This window comes from Salvelinus sp. IW2-2015, linkage group LG25, assembly GCF_002910315.2.
Source record: "Salvelinus sp. IW2-2015 linkage group LG25, ASM291031v2, whole genome shotgun sequence".
NCBI lineage: Eukaryota > Metazoa > Chordata > Actinopteri > Salmoniformes > Salmonidae > Salvelinus > Salvelinus sp. IW2-2015.
In genome coordinates this window covers 14,659,641-14,681,935 of record NC_036865.1, presented here as the reverse complement: position 1 = coordinate 14,681,935, position 22,295 = coordinate 14,659,641, and the positions used below count along the sequence as shown (strand labels likewise).

The window sequence follows — 22,295 nt, the reverse complement described above, 5'->3', positions numbered from 1 at the left end:
GTAGTAGGTGCAAGGCTTGACACAACTGTGGGAAGCATTAGAGTCAACATTGGCCAGCATCCTTGTGCAACGCTTTCGACACCTTGTAGAGTCCATGCCCCGACGAATTGAGGCTGTTCTGAGGGCAAAAGGGGAAGGTGCAACTCAATATTAGGAAGGTGTTCCTAATGTTTGGTATCCTCTGTGTAGATAATCTTTGATCACTGTCACCAGCTATCACTAGCTACAAGGGCGGAAAAAATGGCTATGTAGCCAACTTGATTCTTCTTACATCTACTACTAAAGTTAAAAAGCATTGGATAGGTGTGAACGAGAGAACGTTTCCTTCCACCATATGTTTTGCACCGGTCATTATGACTGCCACTTTTACAAGTTTTCAAAAATGACTGTGATCACTAGTACTTTTACATCCAAGCCAGCTGTTATTTACCACAGTATTAAAGTAGTCTACATACCTGCCACCTTAGAGTTGTAGGCCACTCCCACTCCGCAGATGTTGTTGTTGGCTGCTGCAGACACCTCACCAGCACACCTTGTTCCATGACTACACACAGAAACACACAGATAGATTGGGGAACGGGCTAAAGTTGGAAAACATATTGGGAATCGATGTATTAGGTCAATGTACCAGGTCTTTAACCACCTATTGTAGACTTTGTGACTTCTGTGTAAACCTATTATGTCTATCCGGAATAGGATTACCGGTTGGAAGACGCGCCATGGCATTTTGGGGCACAAATCAATAAGAATTAGAATGAGGAATCAGCCCATTGCGCCACCTGGATAACATTATCTTCAACATTTCCTACCACATTCATTCGAAAGAAGATTAAGAAATTGGTAGAATCTCCGATTTGCATTCAAATCCAATGGTTGGTTGAGGAGATGGCATTTTAAAAGGTCATACGAAGGCAAACTTGCGTTGTGTGTGTGTGCACATGCCTATGTGTCTGTGTGTTTGTGTGTGTGGGGGCTTCCCACAGGGTAGCTGCAGTGAGCCCTCTCGGCTTTCCCAGCATGCTTTGCCACAGAAAGTCTGCTATTTATAAACAAACAGCTAATTAGCCACCGAGTCCTGCACTGCACTAATTCAGCAGCGGCGACGCTACACCACACACACAGAGAGGAGAGCAGTGACGGTGGATGGTGTTCTCTATGTTTAATCGTCTAGTCCTTGAGGTGCCCTCGGCAGCAGTGGGTCATGAAGTCTGAGTTGGCGATGGGAGAAAGATACGACGCTATCGGACATAAGGTCGCCCCTGTGAGCACTGCAGACAGGAGAGAGTGGACAAATGCCAATCTAGCCACCGTATCTCTATGTATCTCTCATACCTATAGAAGATCTCACAGAGTGCATTGTCTAGGTAGATTTACATCACTGGAATGTAAGGTTGCCTACTCATCCAAATAAAGAGTACATTTAAACTGTGTCTAAATATTCTACAGATGGCAAGCTATCAAACTAAATTAATCCATAATTTATCAGCCAATCTTCACTTCCACTCATACAGATATGCAGGAATAAAATGCAACACACAATATCTTCTAACCCACAGTACCTACCTCCCATGATATATCTCCTTAATAACTAGTCTGGGCGGTATATGTTGTGGACTGCAGTAATGCAGCAGCTATGAGTGCCCAAAGATATTAATGACGTGGCGAGATTCTTTTATATATTATTTTTATTTCACCTTTATTTAACGAGGTAGGCCAGTTGAGAACAAGTTCTCATTACCAACTGCGACCTGGCCAAGATAAAGCAAAGCAGTGCTGCAAAAACAACAACACATAGTTACACATGGGATAAACAAACGTACAGTCAATAACACAATAGAATAGCTGTATACAGTGTGTGCAAATGAAGGAAGGAGGTAAGGCAATAAATAGGCCAATAGTGGCGAATTAATTACAATTTATTACAAATTACACTGGAGTGTGATGATGAGGATGTGCAAGTACAAATACTGGTGTGCAAAAGAGCAGAAAAACAAAAACAAATATGGGGATGAGGTGGGTAGTTGGTTGGATGGGCTATTTACAGATGGGCTGTGTACAGCTGCAGTGATCGGTAAGCTGCTCTGACAGCTGACACTTAAAGTTAGTGAGGTGTTGGCTTTGGGGATGACGAGTGGAAAATACCTGCTGGAGCGCGTGCTACGGGTGGGTGCTGCTATGGTGACCAGTGAGCTGAGATAAGGCGGAGCTATACCTAGCAAAGACTTATAGATGACCTGGAGCCAGTGGGTTTGGCAACGAATATGTAGCGAGGACCAGCCAACGACCAGCCAACGAGAGCAGTGGTGGGTAGTATATGGAACTTTGGTGACAAAACAGATGGCACTGTGATAGACTGCATCCAATTTGCTGAGTAGTGTTGGAGGCTATTTTGTAAATGACATTGCCGAAGTCAAGGATCGGTAGGATAGTCAGTTTTATGAGGGTAAGTTTGGCAGCATGAGTGAAGGAGGCTTTGTTGCGAAATAGGAAGCCGATTCTAGATTTAATTTTGGATTGGAGATGCTTAATGTGTGTCTGGAAGGAGAGTTTACAGTCTAACCAGACACCTAGGTGTTTGTAGTTGTCCACATATTCTAAGTCAGAACCGTCCAGAGTAGTGATGCTAGTCGGGCGGGCAGGTGCGGGCAGCGATCGGTTGAAGAGCATGCATTTAGTTTTACTAGCATTTAAGAGCAGTTGGAGGCCACGGAAGGAGTGTTATATGGCGCTGAAGCTCGTTTGGAGGTTTGTTAACACAGTGTACAAAAACAGGCCAGATTTATACAGAATGGCGTCGTCTGCGTAGAGGTGGATCAAAGAATCACCCCGCAGCAAGAGAAACATCATTGATATATACAGAGAAAAGAGTCAGCCCGAGAATTGAACCCTGTGGCACCCCCATAGAGACTGCCAGAGGTCCGGACAACAGGCCCTCCGATTTGACACACTGAACTCTATCTGAGAAGTAGTTAGTGAACCAGGCGAGGCAATCATTGGAGAAAACAAGGCTGTTGAGTCTGCCGATAAGAATACGGTGATTGACAGAGTCGAAAGCCTTGGCCAGGTCTTTTATCGATGGCGGTTATGATATCGTTTAGGACCTTGAGTGTGGCTGAGGTGCACCTGTGACCAGTTAGGAAACCAGATTGCATAGCGGAGAAGGTACAGTGGAATTCGAAATGGTCGGTGGTCTGTTTATTCACTTGGTTTTAAAAGACTTTAGAAAGGCAGGGCAGGATAGATATACGTCTGTAACAGTTTGGGTCTAGAGTGTCTCCCCCTTTGAAGAGGGGGATGACCGCGGCCGCTTTCCAATCTTTAGGAATCTCAGACGATACAAAAAAGAGGTTGAACAGACTAGTAATCGGGGTTGCAACAATGGCAGCAGATAAATTTAGGAAGAGAGGGTCCATATTGTCTAGTCCAGCTGATTTGTAGGGATCCGGATTTTGCAGCTCTTTCAGAACATCAGATGTCTGGATTTGGGTGAAGGAGAAGCTGGGGGGGCTTGGGCCAGTTGTTGCGGGGGGTGCAGAGCTGTTGGCCGGGCCAGCCGTAGAGAAATGCTTATTGAAATTCTCGATTATCATGGATTTATCAGTGGTGACACTGTTTCCTAGTCTCAGTGCAGTGGGCAGCTGGGAGGAGGTACTCTTATTCTCCATGGACTTTACAGTGTTCCAAAACCTTTTGGAATTAGTGCTGCAGGATGCAAAATTCTGTTTGAAAAAGCTAGCCTTGCTTTCCTAACTGACTGTGTGTATTGGTTCCTGACTTCCCTGAAAAGTTGCATATCGCGGGGACTATTCGATGCTAGTGCAGTAAGCCACAGGGTGTTTTTGTGCTGGTTAAGGGAAGCACAAAATCAATACAGACAAGGGGACTTGCTATACCATGGCCAAGCCAAGGAGAACAGAGTTTATCAGACACTAAGCTCAAACTCACTCCTCCTGCCTCACTCCTCTGCAAACAACACGATTCATGCATTCCCACACGTATACACACACACACACACACACACACACACACACACACATAACAACACACACACACACACACACACACACACACACACACACACAACACACAGCACACACACAACACACACACACACACACACACACACACACTGACAGCACACACACACACACCACACACCACACACACACACCACACACACACACAATTGAATACACTGACAGGTAGCACACACATGCCCACACAAGTATACACATTCACACACATATAATTTAATACACTAACAGGTAGCGCACACACACAAACACACACACAAATGGAAAAACAGTAATAAAACTATAACTGTGTGATGAATTCTTATGGGGCAGATTACTTTAGAGGGGCGAGGGGCTGGCCAGCTGGTTTTTACCTGTTAAACCAGTCGTCAGTGTAGCGGGGGTATGGGTACGGGTCATTGCTGCTGAAGTCATAGCTGGCCTCGGCGTTCTGAAAAGACCGAACACAAATAGTTTAATCAGACAGGCTACAAGACACAACAGGAAGAAGAGAGAGTGAGAGAAACAAGAAGGTAACGGTAACACAAAACTACAGAGCATCCAATAGAGGTGCAGTGACCTTCTCAAATCTAGTCTTGTCTTGTCCAGACCCAACCTAGACTGCTGGGATGTGTCGCTTTACAAACGACTCAACTGATGTTCTTGTTGTTGCTGCCTCTGTATATTGGGTGTGGTTCACTGTGTTGTGACGTTTCAGATTCTTCTATTCATTTTCCTCTCAGTTACGCAACGTATGTGAGTAAAACACTTTTCTGGACAACACTGAGTCCAATTGTTCTTAACCTGGCAGAATAATTAAAGGTTGATTGCTTCGAGAATTTTCTTGTAGAATGTCCTCATGCAAAAACATGCTATAATGAAGACCTTTCAGTCTGATGGAAGCATGTCACATGGAACAGATTAATATGAAGAGAATATCAAAAACGCGCACTCGCACAAACACACACACACACAGTACTAATATGATGGTAATGCATGGTCACAGCAGGGAACAGCGGCTGAGACACTGACACACCAATTATTCCCGCCATTTAATTCCACGTGGCCAAAAGTAATAGGAGCGGAATTAACAGCGGAAAAGCAGGAGAAAACAGATGCATTAGAAGCACATCTGTCGGAGAGTCATCAATCCATGCTGCATAATCAGCAATTGGCCTGCCCTGCAGCCACACTCACTCACATAGGCACGCACACACAAACAAATCTACAAATCCACCAACCATTACAGGAATCTCTATCCATGATTTATTCTCTCTCTCTCACTCTCTTTACACCCCTCCCTCTTTTCTGCACCACTTGCTTCCCTTTAAGATTGTCATTTCAGAAGCCATCTTGAAAGGATGTCTCTCTCAAACTTTGTTGTCTGAAAGCCACTCTGTTTTTCATTTTCCTCTTCCTATTTTTCCACTCTTCTCAACCCAAAACAATCAACTAGTCACCTTCAAGTCTCTTCCCACTGGGCAAAAACTGGTTGAATCAATGTTGTTTTCACGTCATTTTCTTCAACAGAAAATGTAATCTGATCAAAATCAAAAAGACAAATGTGTTACGTGCCCCGAATACAACTGGTGTCGACTTTACCATGAAATGCTTGCTTATGAGCCCTTCCCAACAAATATTAAAATAGTAACACAGGGAGTACCAGTACCAGATCAATGTGCTGGGGTACGAGGTATTTGAGGTAGATATGTACATAAAGTCAAGGTAAAGTGACTAGGCATCAGGATAGATAATAATAAGAGTAAGAAGAAAGAACAGAGTAGCAGCAGCATATGATGAGTGTACAATTGTGTGGAGATGTGTGTGTGTTGTGTCGGTATTCGTGTGTGTTATGTGTGTGTGTGTGTGTGTGTGTGTGTGCGTATGCGTATGTACAGTATGTAGTATATGTGAATGTGTATGGGTTTTGTGTCAGTGTAGTGTGTGTGAGTGTGTACAGTATATACAGTACTGTATAGTCTTGTAAGTGTGCATAGAGTCAGTGCAAGATATTGTCAATGCAGATAGTCCGTGTAACCATTTCATTAACTATTTAGCAGTCTTATGGCTTGGGGTAGAAACTGTTTCGGAGCCTGTTAGTCTGAGATCTGATGCTTTGGCGGACGGTAGCAAATTTAACTTTCTAGGCTTGGGTGGCTGAAGTCTTCGGCAATTCTTCGGGCCTTCCTCTGACACCGCCTGATAGAGGTCCTGGATGGCAGGGAGCTCGGCCCCAGTGATGTCCTGGGTAACGCTTTGTGGTCGGGGGCAGTGCATTTGCCATACCAATCAGTGATGCATCCAGTCAAGATTCTCATGATGGTGCAGCTGTAGAACCTTCTGAGGATCCGAGGGCCAAATTCAGCCTCCTGAGTGGGAAGAGGTGCTGCTCTTTACAACTGTGCGGGTGTGTCTGGACCATGTTAAGTCTGTAGTGATGTGGACGCCAAGGAACTTGAAGCTCTTGACCCGTTCCACTACAGCCCCATCGATGTGGATGGGGGCGTTCTCTCCCTTCTTTCTCCTGTAGTCCACGATCAGCTCCTTGGTCTTACTGACGTTGAGGGAGAGGTTGTTATCATGGCTCCACATTGCCAAGTCTCTGACCTCCACCCTGTAGGCAAGGGGTTCCCAAACTTTTTTTAGTCCACGACCCCATATTGATATGCGAAAATTCTAGCGCCACCAACTATGTGAAAACCATTATGTAATTAACAACCAATGTTTACTTTTTTAATGTGGGGCTATGACAGTCATTTGCAAATGTGTCTGACATAATGTCTCTGTTGCGTTCAAAACAACTGGAAACTGGGAACTCGTAAATCTCTGACTTCCGACTTCAGTGCGTTCAAGACAACTGGAACTTGGGGAAAAAACTAACTCCGACTGGGAAAAATCGATTTGAACAGTCATCCAATTTCAAGTCGGGAACTCTGGCCTCTTTCTAAAGCGCAGACTTTCCGAGCTAAAGATCACTGATGTCATGATTTGACCTAGAGTTTCCAGTTGTCTTGAAAGCATCATTATCTCACCACCACTAATGAGATGGGTATGCTTGATGCATGTCACGTCAGAGCTTCTCGAAGTCAGGGGCTGTGATCAACAGTGTGCATCTCATCTCTGCTGTCACAATCAACCTGGTTTGATATTTGGTTTTAATGCAGACAAGAGCAATGCTGATTCCAGCTTCACACAGATATGAGCTGGTGAAGGATACAACACGTTTTAATGTTCTGAGGGAGATGGCAGAGTATTATTCCCTTTGAGTCAGGAACCAAAACAGCTCGAAAGGCCCCACTTAACTCGACAGATCGAAAAGCCCCACCGCACCCTTGAAAGTGGCCTACCGTCACCACCTGGGACCCGCCCGTCAGGAAGTACAGGATCCAGTTGCAGAGAGAGGTGTTCAGTCCCAGGGTCCCCAGCTGAGGGGACTATGGTGTTGAACGCTGAGCTGTAGTCTATGAACAGCATTCTCACATAGTTATTTCCCCTCTTGTCCAGGTGTGAGAGGGCAGTGTGATGTGCAATTGCGATGGCGTCATCTGTGGATCTGTGGGGACGGTAGGCAAATTGGAGTGGGTCCAGGGTGTCTAGGAGGATGGTGTTGATGTGTTTCTTGACCAGCCTTTTAAAGCACTTCTTAATTACAGATGTGTGTGCTACAGGGCGATAGTCATTTAGGCAGGTTACCTTACCTTGGAGTTCTTGGGAACAGGGACAATGGTGGTCAGCTTGAAACATGTTGGGATTACAGACTGGGACAAGGAGAGATTGATGATGTTGAATCAACATGGAAAACTGAGTCATCAATGTTAGGGAATTTCATGTTTTTTTCATCCAACTTTTAACCTAAATCCAATGACATGGTGACAGATTTTGTTGATTTCCCATTGAATTCACATTAGGTGACAACTCAACCAAATCAAAACTAAATGTTGAAATTATGTCTGTGCCTAGTGGGTTGTCACTGTGTTTCCCCTGTTTTTATGTTAGACAGTCTCTCTCTCTCTAACTCTCCACTCCTGTCTCTCTCATCTTCCTCTCTCCTTCAGCTCAGTCACATTCAAAATCCCCTGTCGTTCTAATCACCATTCCCCCTCATTTCTCTATTTGTAGCTTGTCTGTCTGAATGGCATTTATGACTCGTGGAGTTTTTACAGAGCAGTGTGCCCGGTCACCAGAGACAGGAGGGAGATGGCGGTGAAAGTGTGGTGTTGATCATTAGAGGTATAGAGCTGAATCCATCAGATCATTTACCGGGTGGACTGGCCAGATCGGACCTTAGCAAGATACCAGCTGACATTTCCCAGCGAGGATATAGGGATGACTCAGTGAGGGACAAAGAGATGCCAAAACACTGCACCCTGCTGCTCTGCTGTATCAGCCGAGTGGAGCAGGTAACAAGGTGGTAACAAGGTGAAGAGAATGACTTCCAGCACCGTTGCTGTAGTGTGAGTAAGATTGTCTGGAAATGTTGATACCTCTGTATCAGTGGAGGCTGGTGGGAGGCGCTATGGGAGGAAGGTCTCCTTGTAATAGCTGGAATGGAATAAATGGAAACGTTTTGTTTGCATATGTTTGATGTGTTTGATACCGTTCCATTTATTCCATCCCAGCCATTACAATGAGCCTGTCCTCCTACAGCTTCCGTCCATCTGTCACGATCGTCATAATGATTGGACCAAGATGCAGCGTAATATGTTTCCATCCCTTTTATTAGGAAGAGAAAACTCAAAGAACAAAACAATAAAGCGAACAAACGAAACGTGAAGCTAAATCTAATGCTCACAGGCAACTATACATAGACAAGATCCCACAAAACACAATGGGGAAATGGCTACCTAAATATGATCCCCAATCAGAGACAACGATAAACAGCTGCCTCTGATTGGGAACCACACCAGGCCAACATAGACATACAATTCCCCTAGATAACCCACCCTTAATCACACCCCGACCTAACCAACATAGAGAATAAACAGCTCTCTATGGTCAGGGCGTGACACCATCAGCTTCCACTGCTCTGTATACAGAGAGGGTTGAGGCTGAAGGTTGGTGTTAGAACAAAAAGTTACTGGTGTTAAATCAAATCAAACTTTATTTGTCACATGCGCCGAAAACAACAAGTGTAGACCTTACCGTGAAATGCTTACTTAAAAGCAATTAACCAACAGTGCAGTTCAAGAAGAGTTAAGAAAATATTTACCAAGTAGACTAAAGTAAAAAATAATAATAAAAAGTAACACAATAAGAATAACAATAACGAGGCTATATACAGGGGGCACCGGTACAGCATCAGTGTGCGGGGGTACAGGTTAGTTTATGTAATTTGTACATGTAGGTAGGGGTGAAGTGACTATGCATAGATAATAAACAGCGAGTAGCAGCAGTGTACAAAAGGGAGGGGTGGGGGGGTCAATGTAAATTGTCCGGTGGCGATTTTATTAATTGTTCAACAGTCTTATGGCTTGGGGGTAGAAGCTGTTGAGGAGCCTTTTGGTCCTAGACTTGGTGCTCCGGTACCGATTGCCGTGCAGTAGCAGAGAAAACAGTCTGGAACAGTCTGGAGCAGAGAAAACAGTGACTGGAGTCTCTGTCAATTTTATGGGCTTTCCTCTGACACCGCCTATTATATAGGTCCTGGATGGCAGGAAGCTTGGCCTCAGTGATGTACAGGGCCATTCCCACTACCCTCTGTAGCGCCTTACGGTCAGATGCCGAGCAGTTGCCATACCAGGCGGTGATGTAACCGGTCAGGATGCTCTCGATGGTGCAGCTGTAGAACCTTTTTAGGATCTGGGGACCCATGCCAAATCTTTTCAGTCTCCTTAGGGGGGAAAGGTTTTGTCGTGCCCTCTACACGACTGTCTTGGTATGTTTGGATCACGATAGTTCATTGGTGATGTGGACACCATGGAACTTGAAACTCTCGACCTGCTCCACTACAGCCCAGTCAATGTTAATGGGGGCCTGTTTGGCCCGTCTTTTCCTGTTGTCCACGATCAGCTCCTTTGTCTTGCTCACATTGAGGGAGAGGTTGTTGTCCTGGCACCACACTGCCAGTTCTCTGACCTTCTCCCTATAGGCCGTATCATCGTTGTCGGTGATCCGGCCTACCACTGTTATGTCGTTAGCAAACTTAATGGTGGTGTTGGAGTCGTGTTTGGCCACGCTGTCATGGATGAACAGGGAGTACAGGAGGGGACTAAGTACACACCCCTGAGGGGCCCCAGTGTTAAGGATCAGTGTGACAGAAGTGTTGTTGCCTACTCTTACCACCTGGGGGCGGCCTGCCAGGAAGTCCAGGATCCAGTTGCAGAGGGAGGTGTTTAGTCCCAGAGTCCTTAGCTTAGTGATGAGCTTCGTGGGCACTATGGTGTTGAACGCTGAGATGTAGGTCAATGAACATCATTCTCACATAGGTGTTCCTTTTGAGTATACGTCAGCACAAAATGTACAGATCATTCAAAATAATACAAATACTTGATGGTTGTATTCAAACCACTCACAAAAAGTCCAACTTAGGACAGGCAGAACTTAATGTGCTCGTGCAGGCTTCCGCTGGATTTCTTAAAACGCTACATATGGGAGATTACATGTGTGTTCAAACTTGATTGCAACCACCCACAATAATAAACAAGGAGATCAGTTGATCTCTCGCTGTTACCGTGTCAAGTGATTATGATACTAGACAGCTGCGTCTAGGTTCTCTACTCCCGCCCACAATGAAATATCAACCTATCAGGAGCATTTTAAACTGTAAAAAAAGTACACTTATTCAAGTATAAGAATATAGAAGGAGTAGGCCTATATTTCATTAAAATGTTTCACCTTAAATGACAAAATAATATGTGTGCTGTTTGAAATAACTTTATTAGACAGCATTTTCTTTGAATAAAATAGATGATATAGACCTAACTCATCATGATTGACTTGATTTAATACACATTTCAAATATGGACAGTCCGGGATTTTTTCCCCCGAGCTTGATAAGTAATGACCATACTATTCAACAACAACTTTATTTTTAAAGACAAGATGTAATTAATGGATTACATAAATTGGAAACTAGAAAATATAATAAGAATAGGCAACACCAAAAAGTAGTGCAGCTGAGATCAGCTGTGTGGGTGATTTTTCCACGTATTGATGTTTTAACGAGAGATTACCTTGTGTTAGTGCACTGGCCAATGTTCGCTGCAATAGGACCCTTATATTATATAAGGTCAAAGCCCTGCTTAGATTTTCAATCCCCTGCTGTATTGAATATTACCACATCCTCAAATTAACTATGCACTAGAAATGCTCTCATGCCTCTCTCAGAGTACCACTTATGATATTCTCATTATGAACAAAGGAAGGTCGTTTGATATTAAAAAAGTATAAATATTCCAAAGCTTGGCCCAAAGCTTTTGAATATCGAGTGTCCTTATATACCAGTTTGGAAACACATACTGTGAAATTTGTTGTAGATTAATATACATCAATAGCCTACTAATTGATATTCTAAGTGTGAATAAAAAGAGTTCTCTCTGGTTCCTTATTAAACTCAGACGTCATGAGTATCTTTACCCTGCCATCTTCGTCATGCAGTACTTGCCAATAAAAGAGACTCAGAATCCCTTAACAACCTACTAAAATACAGGCACACGCACACTAAAACACACACTGTACGAGATGAACCCTTGTGATTATGTGACATCACGGGGCGTTGGCATGGGAATTTCCCTTGGAGGAAAGAAAGTAATCCTTGAACAATATAAAGACACAACATCCAATAATAACGCAGTAACAACATCCCAATGCAACATCCCAGTGCAGATAGGGGCACTGACAAACCTCCAGCTTGCTAGAGACTTCCCAAAGACCAGATAGGAGAAAAATCACATTGTCAAAAGTCCTTCAGATGATAACATTGATAACTGCTTTAAGTTAGTTATATTATCAAGAGTAGGATGTCTGTCTGAACGATGCATAAGAGGCGCTAAACAAAATTGTCCCGGCTTTACCTGACATCTGCTGCGCTTTGATAATGGCATCATATTATAATGATGACTACGGCACCGTAGAAGAGTCCATACACACACGCGCACATACACACACTTGTACATACAGTGCATTCGGAAAGTATTCAGACCACGTTACTTTTTCCACATTTTGTTACGTTACAGCCTTAATTCAAAAACGTCTTAAAAATGTTTCCTCATTCCTCATCAATCTACACACAACATCCCATAATGACAAAGCAAAAACAGGTTTTTAGAAATGCTTGCAAATGTATTAAAAATTTAAAACTGAAATATCACATTTACATAAGCATTCAGACCCTTTACTCAGTACTTTGTTGAAGCACCTTTGGCAGCGATTAAAACCTAGAGTCTTCTTGGGAATGACGCTATAAGCTWGGAACACCTGTATTTGGGGAGTTTCTCCCATTGTTCTCTGCAGATCCTCTCAAGCTCTGTCAGGTTGGATTGGGAGCGTCGCTGCACAGCTATTTTCAGGTTTCTCCAGAGATGTCCGATCGGGTTCAAGTCCGGGCTCTGGCTCGGCCACTCAAGGACATTCAGAGACTTGTCCCGAAGCCACTCCTAGGTTGTTTTGGCTGTGTGCTTAGGGTTGTTGTCCTGTTGGAAGGTGAACCGTCACCCCAGTCTGAGGTCCTGAGCGCTCTGGAGCAGGTTTTCATTAAGGATCTCTCTGTACTTTGCTTCATTCATCTTTACCTCGATCCTGACTGGTCTCCCAGTCCCTGTCACTGAAAAACATCCCCACAGCATGATGCTGTCACCACATGCTTCAATGTAGGGATGGTGCCAGGATTCCTCCAGACGTGAAGCTTGGCATTCAGGCCAAAGAGTTCAATCTTGGTTTCATCAGACCAGAAAACCTTGTTTCTCATGGTCTGAGAGTCCTTTAGGTGCCTTTTGGCAAACTCCAAGTGAGCTGTCATGTGCCTTTTACTGAAGAGTGGCTTCCATCTGGACAAAGGCCTGATTGGTAGAGTACTGCAGAGATGGTTGTCCTTCTGGAAAGTCCACAGAAGAACTCTGGAGCTCAGTCAGAGTGACCATCGGGTTCTTGGTCACCTCCCTGACCAAGGCCCTTCTCCCCCGATTGCTCAGTTTGGCCGGGTGGCCAGCTCTAGGAAGAGTCTTGGTGGTTCCAAACTTCTTCCATTTAAGAATGATGGTGGAAACTATGTTCTTGGGGACCTTCAATGCTGCCATATTTTTTCCCCAGATCTGTGCCTCGACACAATCCTGTCTCGGAGCTCTATGGACAATTCCTTCTACCTCATGGTTTGGTTTTTGCTCTGACACACACATCATCAACTGTGGGACCTTATATAGACAGGTGTGCCTTTCCAAATCAAGTCCAATCAATTGAATTTACCACAGGTGGACTCCAATCAAGTTGTAGAGACATGTCAAGGATGATAAATGGAAACAGGATGTACCTGAGCTCAATTTCGAATCTCTTAGCAAAGGGTCTGAATAACCTTTTATTTCTTATTTCTGTTTTAAATTTTGATAAATGTGCAAAAATGTTTAAAAAAATGTTTTTGCTTCGTTATTATGGGGCAGTGTGTAGATTGATGAGGGYAAAAAAATATTTTATACATTTTAGAATAAGGCTGTAACATAACAACATGTGGAAAAACGGAAGTGGTCTGAATACTTTCCAAATGCACTGTATAATCGTGCGCTCTTGCACATACTAATGCAGACCAATCAATAGTGGCTGATTGCAGTGTTTGTAGTCTTCTGGAAAATAGGAATACATAAACCAACAACAGCTTCGGCCCTGGAAGAGAGTGAAGATGCACTAAATGAGTTTATCAGCCTCCTACACACACACACACACACACACACACACACACACACACACACACACACACACACACGGCGCGCACACACACACACCCACAGGAAGTGTATAGCACTAAGTCAGTTTTCGATCGTTACACAGCGTGATCCATCAGCCCAGTAGAGCATGCATGTCCTGCATCATCCTGACTGCCACGCTCACGACAGGCTATTTTTGGGGTAAGACTCATCCCCGTTAACAGGCAAGAAACATACACACACACACACAGGCATCACACAGGAACCACAGAGCTTATGTCAAAAAGCTGAAAAGCTGAACAGAACTGCACACAGTATCAAGTTTCCTTGCCCATCTTAAAATAATTCCCCTTTTTCCAATATCCTCCGATTGAAAGGAAATAGTTTACATTTAATCATCTCTCTCTCTCCCTCGCTCTCACTCTCTCCCTCTTCTGCTGTCTCATCTTTCACCTTCTCTGAAGCTCTGAAATCTTTCCAAGATGAGAGGAAAGAGAAAAGAGGAGAAGCAGAGATGAAGGGATGGCGGAAAAGCACTGTGTGTATGTGTTTGTGTGTGTCTAATTGCATCCCACAGCAGAGATGCAGCATAGCCTTTCAGTACTGTTCATTACTGTGTCTCTATGAAAGAACATATTACTGGATGGTGCTGTGTTACAAAAGACATGACTGGTTTCCTGTATCAGTATTGGGCACCCTGCTGTAAACGCTTCTGTCAGATCCGATAACATTCACAACTCTCACTATCAGTCAAAACAACAGCCATTTCAGATTTTCAGCAGTTGGCCATTTCTGTTTAACACTGAACACTGAGCTTATTGAGTACATAGTCCGTAGATGTTCACTAGTACTGCAGTGTTAATAGTTAAATAATATATTTTGTAATGTGAGTTCCTTACTTTAACTCCTTAGTCTTTTCCTTGTTTCTGGCCAGCAACACTGACAGTCTTTTGAGGTGTTATTATCAGTATTCTGGAGTTGGAATATCACAATATGCGGTGCTAGCTACCCTGGCATTATCTGTACCAGTGACAGATCGGCCTGCCATCCCGCCTGCCACAGTGCTGTACGCATTAACATTAAACAGCTTGGCTGGCCGGATGCCTGTCTCCCCGTCCTCCAAGGATTCAAGGAGACTTGCCAACCATGAAGGAAACTTGGAATACACCTGCCCCTGGCACCGCCACTGGCACTCAACAACAAACCTGTGACAAGTGCCATTTCAAGGCCTGATTTATGTCAAAACAGCAATACAGGGAATTAAGGGAGAGGATTGTGAAATGAGAACAAAGATTTAGCACTTACGTAGTTTGATGCAAGATCTGGGTGTAGATAGTCGATCCCTGAAACATAATTTCAACATAAATTAGTGAGATAATGCTATACATTTTTCCTCAAAGGAATTTAGGTCTTGAGGGGAGGTTTTGACCTTTATAAGAAGATGTCAACCAATAAATTGTCACTTATTTTACGTTGTGCTTATTACATTCCAATGTGGAGCTGGTCGGTACTTGTACATATCATTTATTCAAAAGGTATTTAGTTCATTAACCATGTGTAGATACCTTGTCGTCATGAACTATAATTAACCACATTAATAAGTGGATGACTAATACCTTTAAATCTGTATTTATAATTGACACATACTGTGTAGTGGCCACCAACTGTTATGAATGGCTACCAACTCTGGTCCTGAATAGCTACAGGCAGTGGTGGAAAAAGTACCCAATAATCATACTTTACAAACACAGTATTTGMGTTTAGTGAGTCCGCCAGATCAGAGGCAGTAGGGATGACAACACGTTATATTGATAGGTGCGTGAATTGGACCATATTGCTGTCCTGTCTGAGCATGCAAAACGTAAGAAGTACTTTTTGTTGGCAGGGAAATTTATGGAGTAAAAAGTACAGAATTTATTTTGGAACGTAGTGGAGTAAAAGTTAAAGTTAAAAAAATATATAAATAGTCAAATAAAGTACAGGTAGTAAATAAAGTACAGAAGTAAAAAATTACTTTAGTAGTACTTCAAGTTTTTTTTACTTAGTTCCTTAACACCACTGGCTACAGGGTATAAAGTAGGGGTATCAAACATACAGCCCCTGCGGGTGGTATGACAAAAAGAAGACCTCAATCTACTGTACATTTAAATTATTAAAACCAAATCGAAACTGTGTATAAATGACATTATACAGTCTCTTCACTCTGTCCAGCTCACTAACAGTCACCTGATTGAAAGCTAAACAGTCAGAGAGAATCGAAAAATCCCCACAAAAACATGGAAAGCTGAGTTTTTGTTAATTGCACATTTTGACGGTGAGGAAATATAACACATTTTCAGAGCGGCCCTCGGACCTCGGTGGAGGCCGAATGTATAAAGGCTTTAGCTCCAGCCCAGAACTACAATCCCAGTGATGACCTCTATTAAGATACTACTCTGGACTACTCACTACTCTGGACGGTTCTGACTTAGAATATGTGGACAACTTTAAATACCTAGGTGTCTGGCTAGACTGTAAACTCTCCTTCCAGACTCATATTAAGCATCTCCAATCCAAAATTAAATCTAGAATCGGCTTCCTATTTCGCAACAAAGCCTCCTTCACTCATGCTGCCAAACGTACCCTCGTAAAACTGACTATCCTACCGATCCTTGACTTCGGCGATGTCATTTACAAAATAGCCTCCAACACTCTACTCAACAAATTGGATGCAGTCTATCACAGTGCCATCCGTTTTGTCACCAAAGCCCCATATACTACCAACCACTGCTACCTGTATGCTCTCGTTGGCTGGTCCTCGCTACATATTCGTCGCCAAACCCACTGGCTCCAGGTCATCTATAAGTCTATGTTAGGTAAAGCTCCGCCTTATCTCAGCTCACTGGTCACCATAGCAACACCCACCCGTAGCACGCACTGCAGCAGGTATATTTCACTGGTCATCCCCAAAGCCAGCACCTCCTTTGGCCGCCTTTCCTTCCAATTCTCTGCTGCCAATGACTGGAACTAATTGCAAAAATCACTGAAGTTGGAGACTTATCTCCCTCACTAACTTTAAGCATCAGCTGTCAGAGCAATTTACCAATCTCTGCAGCTGTACATAGTCCATCTGTAAATAACCCATCAAACTARCTACCTCATCCCCATATTTGTTTTTGTTTTGCACACCAGTATTTCTACCTACACATCCATCACTCCAGTGTTAATTGCTAAATTGTAATTACTTTGCCACTATTGGGCTATTTATTGCCTTACCTCCTTACTTCATTTGCACACATTCTATACAGATTTTCTATTGTGTTATTGACTGTACGTTTGTTTATCCCATGTGTAACTCTGTGTTGTTGTTTTTGCCGCACTGCTTTGCTTTATCTTGGCCAGGTCGCAGTTATTAATGAGAACTTGTTCTCAACTGGCCTACCTCGTTAAATAAAGGTGAAATAAAATATATATATAAGTATAGATAGTGATACAACTTCAACCGTAAGGCCTATACTGGTACCTACCATCGTCCATGATGGCTATGGTGATGCCTCTCCCGGTGTAGCCCAGTCCCCAAGCCTCAGCCACATTGAGGTCCAGTCCGGGGGTCCCATCAGCCTGGCCCGTGTTGATCTAATCAGTCACACAAACAATATGGAGACAGGCCGTGACGCAGGACACCCAGCCGAGCGGCCATTAGATAATTAGTCAACATGGAGGAAGATAGGGGTAAGGAAGAGGGGAGGAAGAGATGAGGTGTGGAGGATGGGAGGGAGGGAGGGGGAGTAAATGTCACGGATATGGCACTTAGCTGGGATCCTACTGCGGAGCGTTTAATCTGACAAGTGGAACAAAGGAAGGCACGTTGGCCCTGGCGGAAAGGAAAGTCACGCTTGCCAGTCTAGGGTAAACACTGGGGGAGGAAGCTGACATACACAGGGAGATGAGATGGTGTGGGCAATATTGACTGGCCTAATGAGAAGACTTCATCTCCATAGGAGGAGCAGCAGTGAATATGTCTGTGATCAGTGGTCAGTGAGTAAACAAGTATAACGGAGGCAGATGACTACTCACCAGATACCACTGTTTGCTGAATAGGGGGTCGGTAATTTTGACGTCAATTTCGTTGAMGCTTCTGTAGCCTCGCTTCTGTCGGCCGAAGCCCTCCTGGTCCAACACATTCTTTACCTGAGAAAGGAAATGCAAATATTACACCATGAGCCCTTTATATTCAGAGTAATCTAAATCAATATAGTCAAAATGTATAATTACAATGTACTGCAGGTGTATATGGTGACTAGACAAGAAACCCATTCATAAACACTTTACCTATAAGTAATTTGCATAACTGTGCAAAGTGTACATTGGAGGGGACTACTTTTAATTTGTTTGAACTGAACATCCATTCCAAGGGGATATTAGCYAAACTGACATATGAAATTGTTTAAGAAGGTCATACTATAGATTATTTAGCTATTTGATTTTGAGTTTTAGGACCCCTTTAGGTATCAACAAAATATATAGTACCAGCCAAAAGTTTGGACACACCTACTCATTCAAGTGTTTTCCTTTTTTTTTTTACTATTTACTACATTCTAAAATAATATTGAAGACATCACAATGATGAAATAACACATATGGAATCATGGAGGAATCAAAACATTGTTAAACAAATCAAAATATATTTAATTTTAGATTCTTTAAAGTATCTACCCTTTGCCTCYATGACAGCTTTGCACACTCTTGGCATTATCTCAACCAGCTTCACCTGGAATGCTTTTCCAACCGTTTTGAAGGAGATCCCACATATGCTGAGCAGTTGTTGGCTGCTTTTCCTTCACTCTTCAGTCCAACTAATCATAAACCATCTCAATTGGGTTGAGGTCGGGTGATTGTGGAGGCCAGGTCATCTGATGCAGCACTCCATCACAGCCAAGGAGTGTTGGGTCATTGTCCTGTTGAAAAACAAATGATAGTCCCACTAAGCGCAAACCAGATGGGATGGGGTATCGCTGCAGAATACTGTGGTAGCCATGCTGGTTAAGTGTGCCTTGAATTCTAAGTAAATCAATGACAGTGTCACCAGCAAAGCAACCCCACACCATCACACCTCCTCCTCCATGCTTCACGGTGGGAACCAGACATCTGGAGATCATCCGTTCACCTACTCTGCATCTCACAAAGACACAGCGATTGAAACCAAACATCTCAAATTTGGACTCATCAGACCAAATGACAGATTTGTAATGTTCATTGCTCATGGTTCTTGTTGCAAGCAAGTCTCTCCTTCTTGTTGGTGTCCTTTAGTAGTGGTTTCTTTGCAGCAATTCGATCATGAAGGCCTGATTCACGCAGTCTCCTCTGAACAGTTGATGTTGAGATGTGTCTGTTACCTGAACTCTGTTAAGCATTTATTTGGGCTCAATTTCTGAGGCAGGTAACTCAATGAACTTATCCTCTGCAGAGGTATCTCTGGGTCTTCCATCTTGTGGTGGTCCTCATGAGAGCCAGTTTCATCATAGCGCTTGATGGTTTTTGCGACTGCACATGAAGAAACTATAAAAGTTCTTGAAATTTTCCATATTGACTGACCTTCATGTCTTAAAGTAATGATGGACTGTTGTTTCTCTTTGATTATTTGAGCTGTTCTTGCCATAATATGGACTTGGTCTTTTACCAAATAGGGCGATCTGATTAGCTCAAATGCATTAAGAAGGAAAGAAATTACACAAATTTACTTTTAACAAGGCCATCTGTTAATTGAAATGCATTCCAGGTGACTACCTCATGATGCTGGTTGAGAGAATGCCAAGAGTGTGTAAAGCTGTCATCAAGGCAAAGGGTGGATACTTTGAAGAATCTCAAATATTAATTTGTTTAACACTTTTCTGGTTGCTACATGATTCCATATGTGTTATTTCATAGTTTTGATGTCTTCACTATTATTCTACAATGCACAAAATAGTAAAAAAATCAGAAAAACCCTGGAATGAGTAGGTGGGTCCAAACCTTTGACTGGTACTGTATATAATATTTTTTTGATCAAATATAGACTTTACTACTAAAGCCCATAGAAACGCATTGAATAATACATTCATAAATGGCAAAAAGGACAGTCAAAAAATACATCATAAGGAACAAGGTTTTGAAGTGCCTGTCCTAAATCCAAGAGATATACAGTARATATTTTTACACATATTTAATGAACCCCTTTTTTTGGGTAGGCACAAAACGAGCTTTATTTTTTTGTTATGTAACTTAGATTGACACTAGCAATCGACTCTAGGGGGTTAACATGATTTTTGAATGACTACCTCATCTCTACAATTATCTGTAAGGTCCCTCAGCCGAGTAGTGAATTTCAAACATAGATTAAACCACAAAGACCAGGGAGGTTTTCCATTGCCTCGCAAAGAAGGGCACCGATTGGGAGACTAAGAAAATATATTTAAAAAATTATTATAATAATAACCTGACATTGAATATCCCTTTGAGCACGACGAAGTTAATAATTAGACTTGGAATGCTGTATCAGTGCACACCCGTTTCTACAAAGATACAGGTGTCCTTCCTAACTCAGTTGCCGGAGAGGAGGAAACCACTCAGGGATTTCACAATGAGTCCAATGGTGACTATAAAACAGCTACCGAGTTCAATGGCTGTGATACGAGAAAACTGAGGATGGATCAACAACATTGTAGTTACTCCACAATACTAACWTAAATGACAGAGTGAAAAGAAGGAAGCCTGTATAGAATAAAAAACATTTTTAAAAAATGCATCCTGCAGTAAGGCACGAAAGTAGAACTGCAAAGAATGTGGTAAAGAAATGAATGTTACAGCATGTCCTGAATACAAAGCGTTATGTTTGGTGCTAGGTCCAACACAACACATCACTGAGTACCACTCTTCATATTGTCAAGCATAGTGGTGGCTTTATCATGTTATGGGTATGCTTATCTTCGGCAAGGACTAGGGAGTTTTTTAAGATAAAAAGAAATGGAATATATCTAAGCACAGGCAAAATCCTTGAGTAAAACCTGGTTCAGTCTGCTTTCCAACAGACACTGGGAGACAAATTCCCCTTTTAGCAGGACAATACCCTAAAACACAAAGCCAAATATACACATAGACGACATTGAATGTCCCTGAGTGGCCTTGTTAGAGTTTTGACTTAAATTGGCTTGAAAATCTATGGCAAGACCTGAAAATGGCCGTCTAGCAATGATCAATAACCAACTTAACAGAGCTTGAAGAATTGTTAAAAGAATAATGTGCAAATATTGTACAATCCAGGTCTGAAAAGCTCTTAGAGGCTTACCAAGAAAGACTCACAGCTGTAACCACTACTAAAGGTGATCTGACATGTATTGATGTGAATACTTATTTAAATGAGATATTTCAGTATTTCATTTTCAATAGATTAGCAACATTTTCTAAAAACATGTTTTCACTTTGTCAGTATGGGATATATTTTTGTTTAATCCATTTTGATTTCAGGCTGTAACAGAACAAAGTGTGGAATAAATGAAGGGGTATGAATACTTTCTGAAGGCACTGTACATTCATAATGCCCTACCCCGTCCACCTGTGTCTCTAGTGTAGGGATGGAGGGGGGCGTCACATAAATCAACAGGCTAATTCTATTTGTCTCAGTCTGAATCATCTGAATCATACATGCCGTGCAGCTGGGTCCCTACAGTACCACACAAAACACACACACACACACACACACACACACACACACACACACACACACACACACACACACACAGGGGAATTTGAAAGCGACTGTTTCAGAGGGTGCCCTAGCATGCAAAATAACTCCCCAATTAGCCTGAAAAAGTCCTTGTGTTTGTTTCCATCATCAAAGACACTTCGACTAAAGAGCTTATTTACTGCTGCAACAGGGACACTTTTGCAAAAACAGGATCAACAACAGAGGGTGTTTTTTTCTCATGATTTCATAAAGATTTACATAGTCCCCGCGATATGCAACTGTTCAGGGAAGGAAGGGAACCAATACACGCAGTCAGTCAGGAAAGCAAAGGCTAGCTTTTTCAAACAGAAATTTTCATCCTGTAGCTCTCCAAAAACTCCAAAAGGTTCTGGGACACTGTAAAGTCCATGGAGAACAAGAGCACCTCCTCCCAGCTGCCCACTGCACTGAGGCTAGGTAACACGGTCACCACCGATAAATCCATGATAATCAAAAACTTCAACAAGCATTTATCAACGGCTGGCCATGCCTTCCACCTGGCTACTCCAACCTCGGCCAACAGCTCCGCCCCCCCCCGCAGCTACTCGCCCAAGCGTCCCCAGCTTCTCCTTTACCCAAATCCAGATAGCAGATGTTCTGAAAGAGCTGCAAAACCTGGACCCATACAAATCAGCTGGGCTTGACAATCTAGACCCTCTATTTCTGAAACTATCCGCCGCCATTGTCGCA

The 22,295-nt window shown here is 42.9% G+C and overlaps 1 protein-coding gene across 1 annotated transcript in view; it reads right to left on the bottom strand.

Annotated features, from left to right (window-relative positions):
- Positions 1 to 22,295, bottom strand: part of pcsk2 (proprotein convertase subtilisin/kexin type 2) — an 89,468-nt gene that overhangs the window by 47,138 nt on the left and 20,035 nt on the right. Inside the window, exons 3-7 of the mRNA XM_023970445.2 lie at positions 17,921 to 18,034; positions 17,371 to 17,479; positions 15,170 to 15,207; positions 4,388 to 4,464; positions 456 to 544 (exon numbers count right to left, since the gene is read on the bottom strand). Coding sequence (XP_023826213.1) covers positions 456 to 544; positions 4,388 to 4,464; positions 15,170 to 15,207; positions 17,371 to 17,479; positions 17,921 to 18,034 — 427 coding nt within the window. The remainder of the gene's footprint in view (positions 1 to 455; positions 545 to 4,387; positions 4,465 to 15,169; positions 15,208 to 17,370; positions 17,480 to 17,920; positions 18,035 to 22,295) is intronic.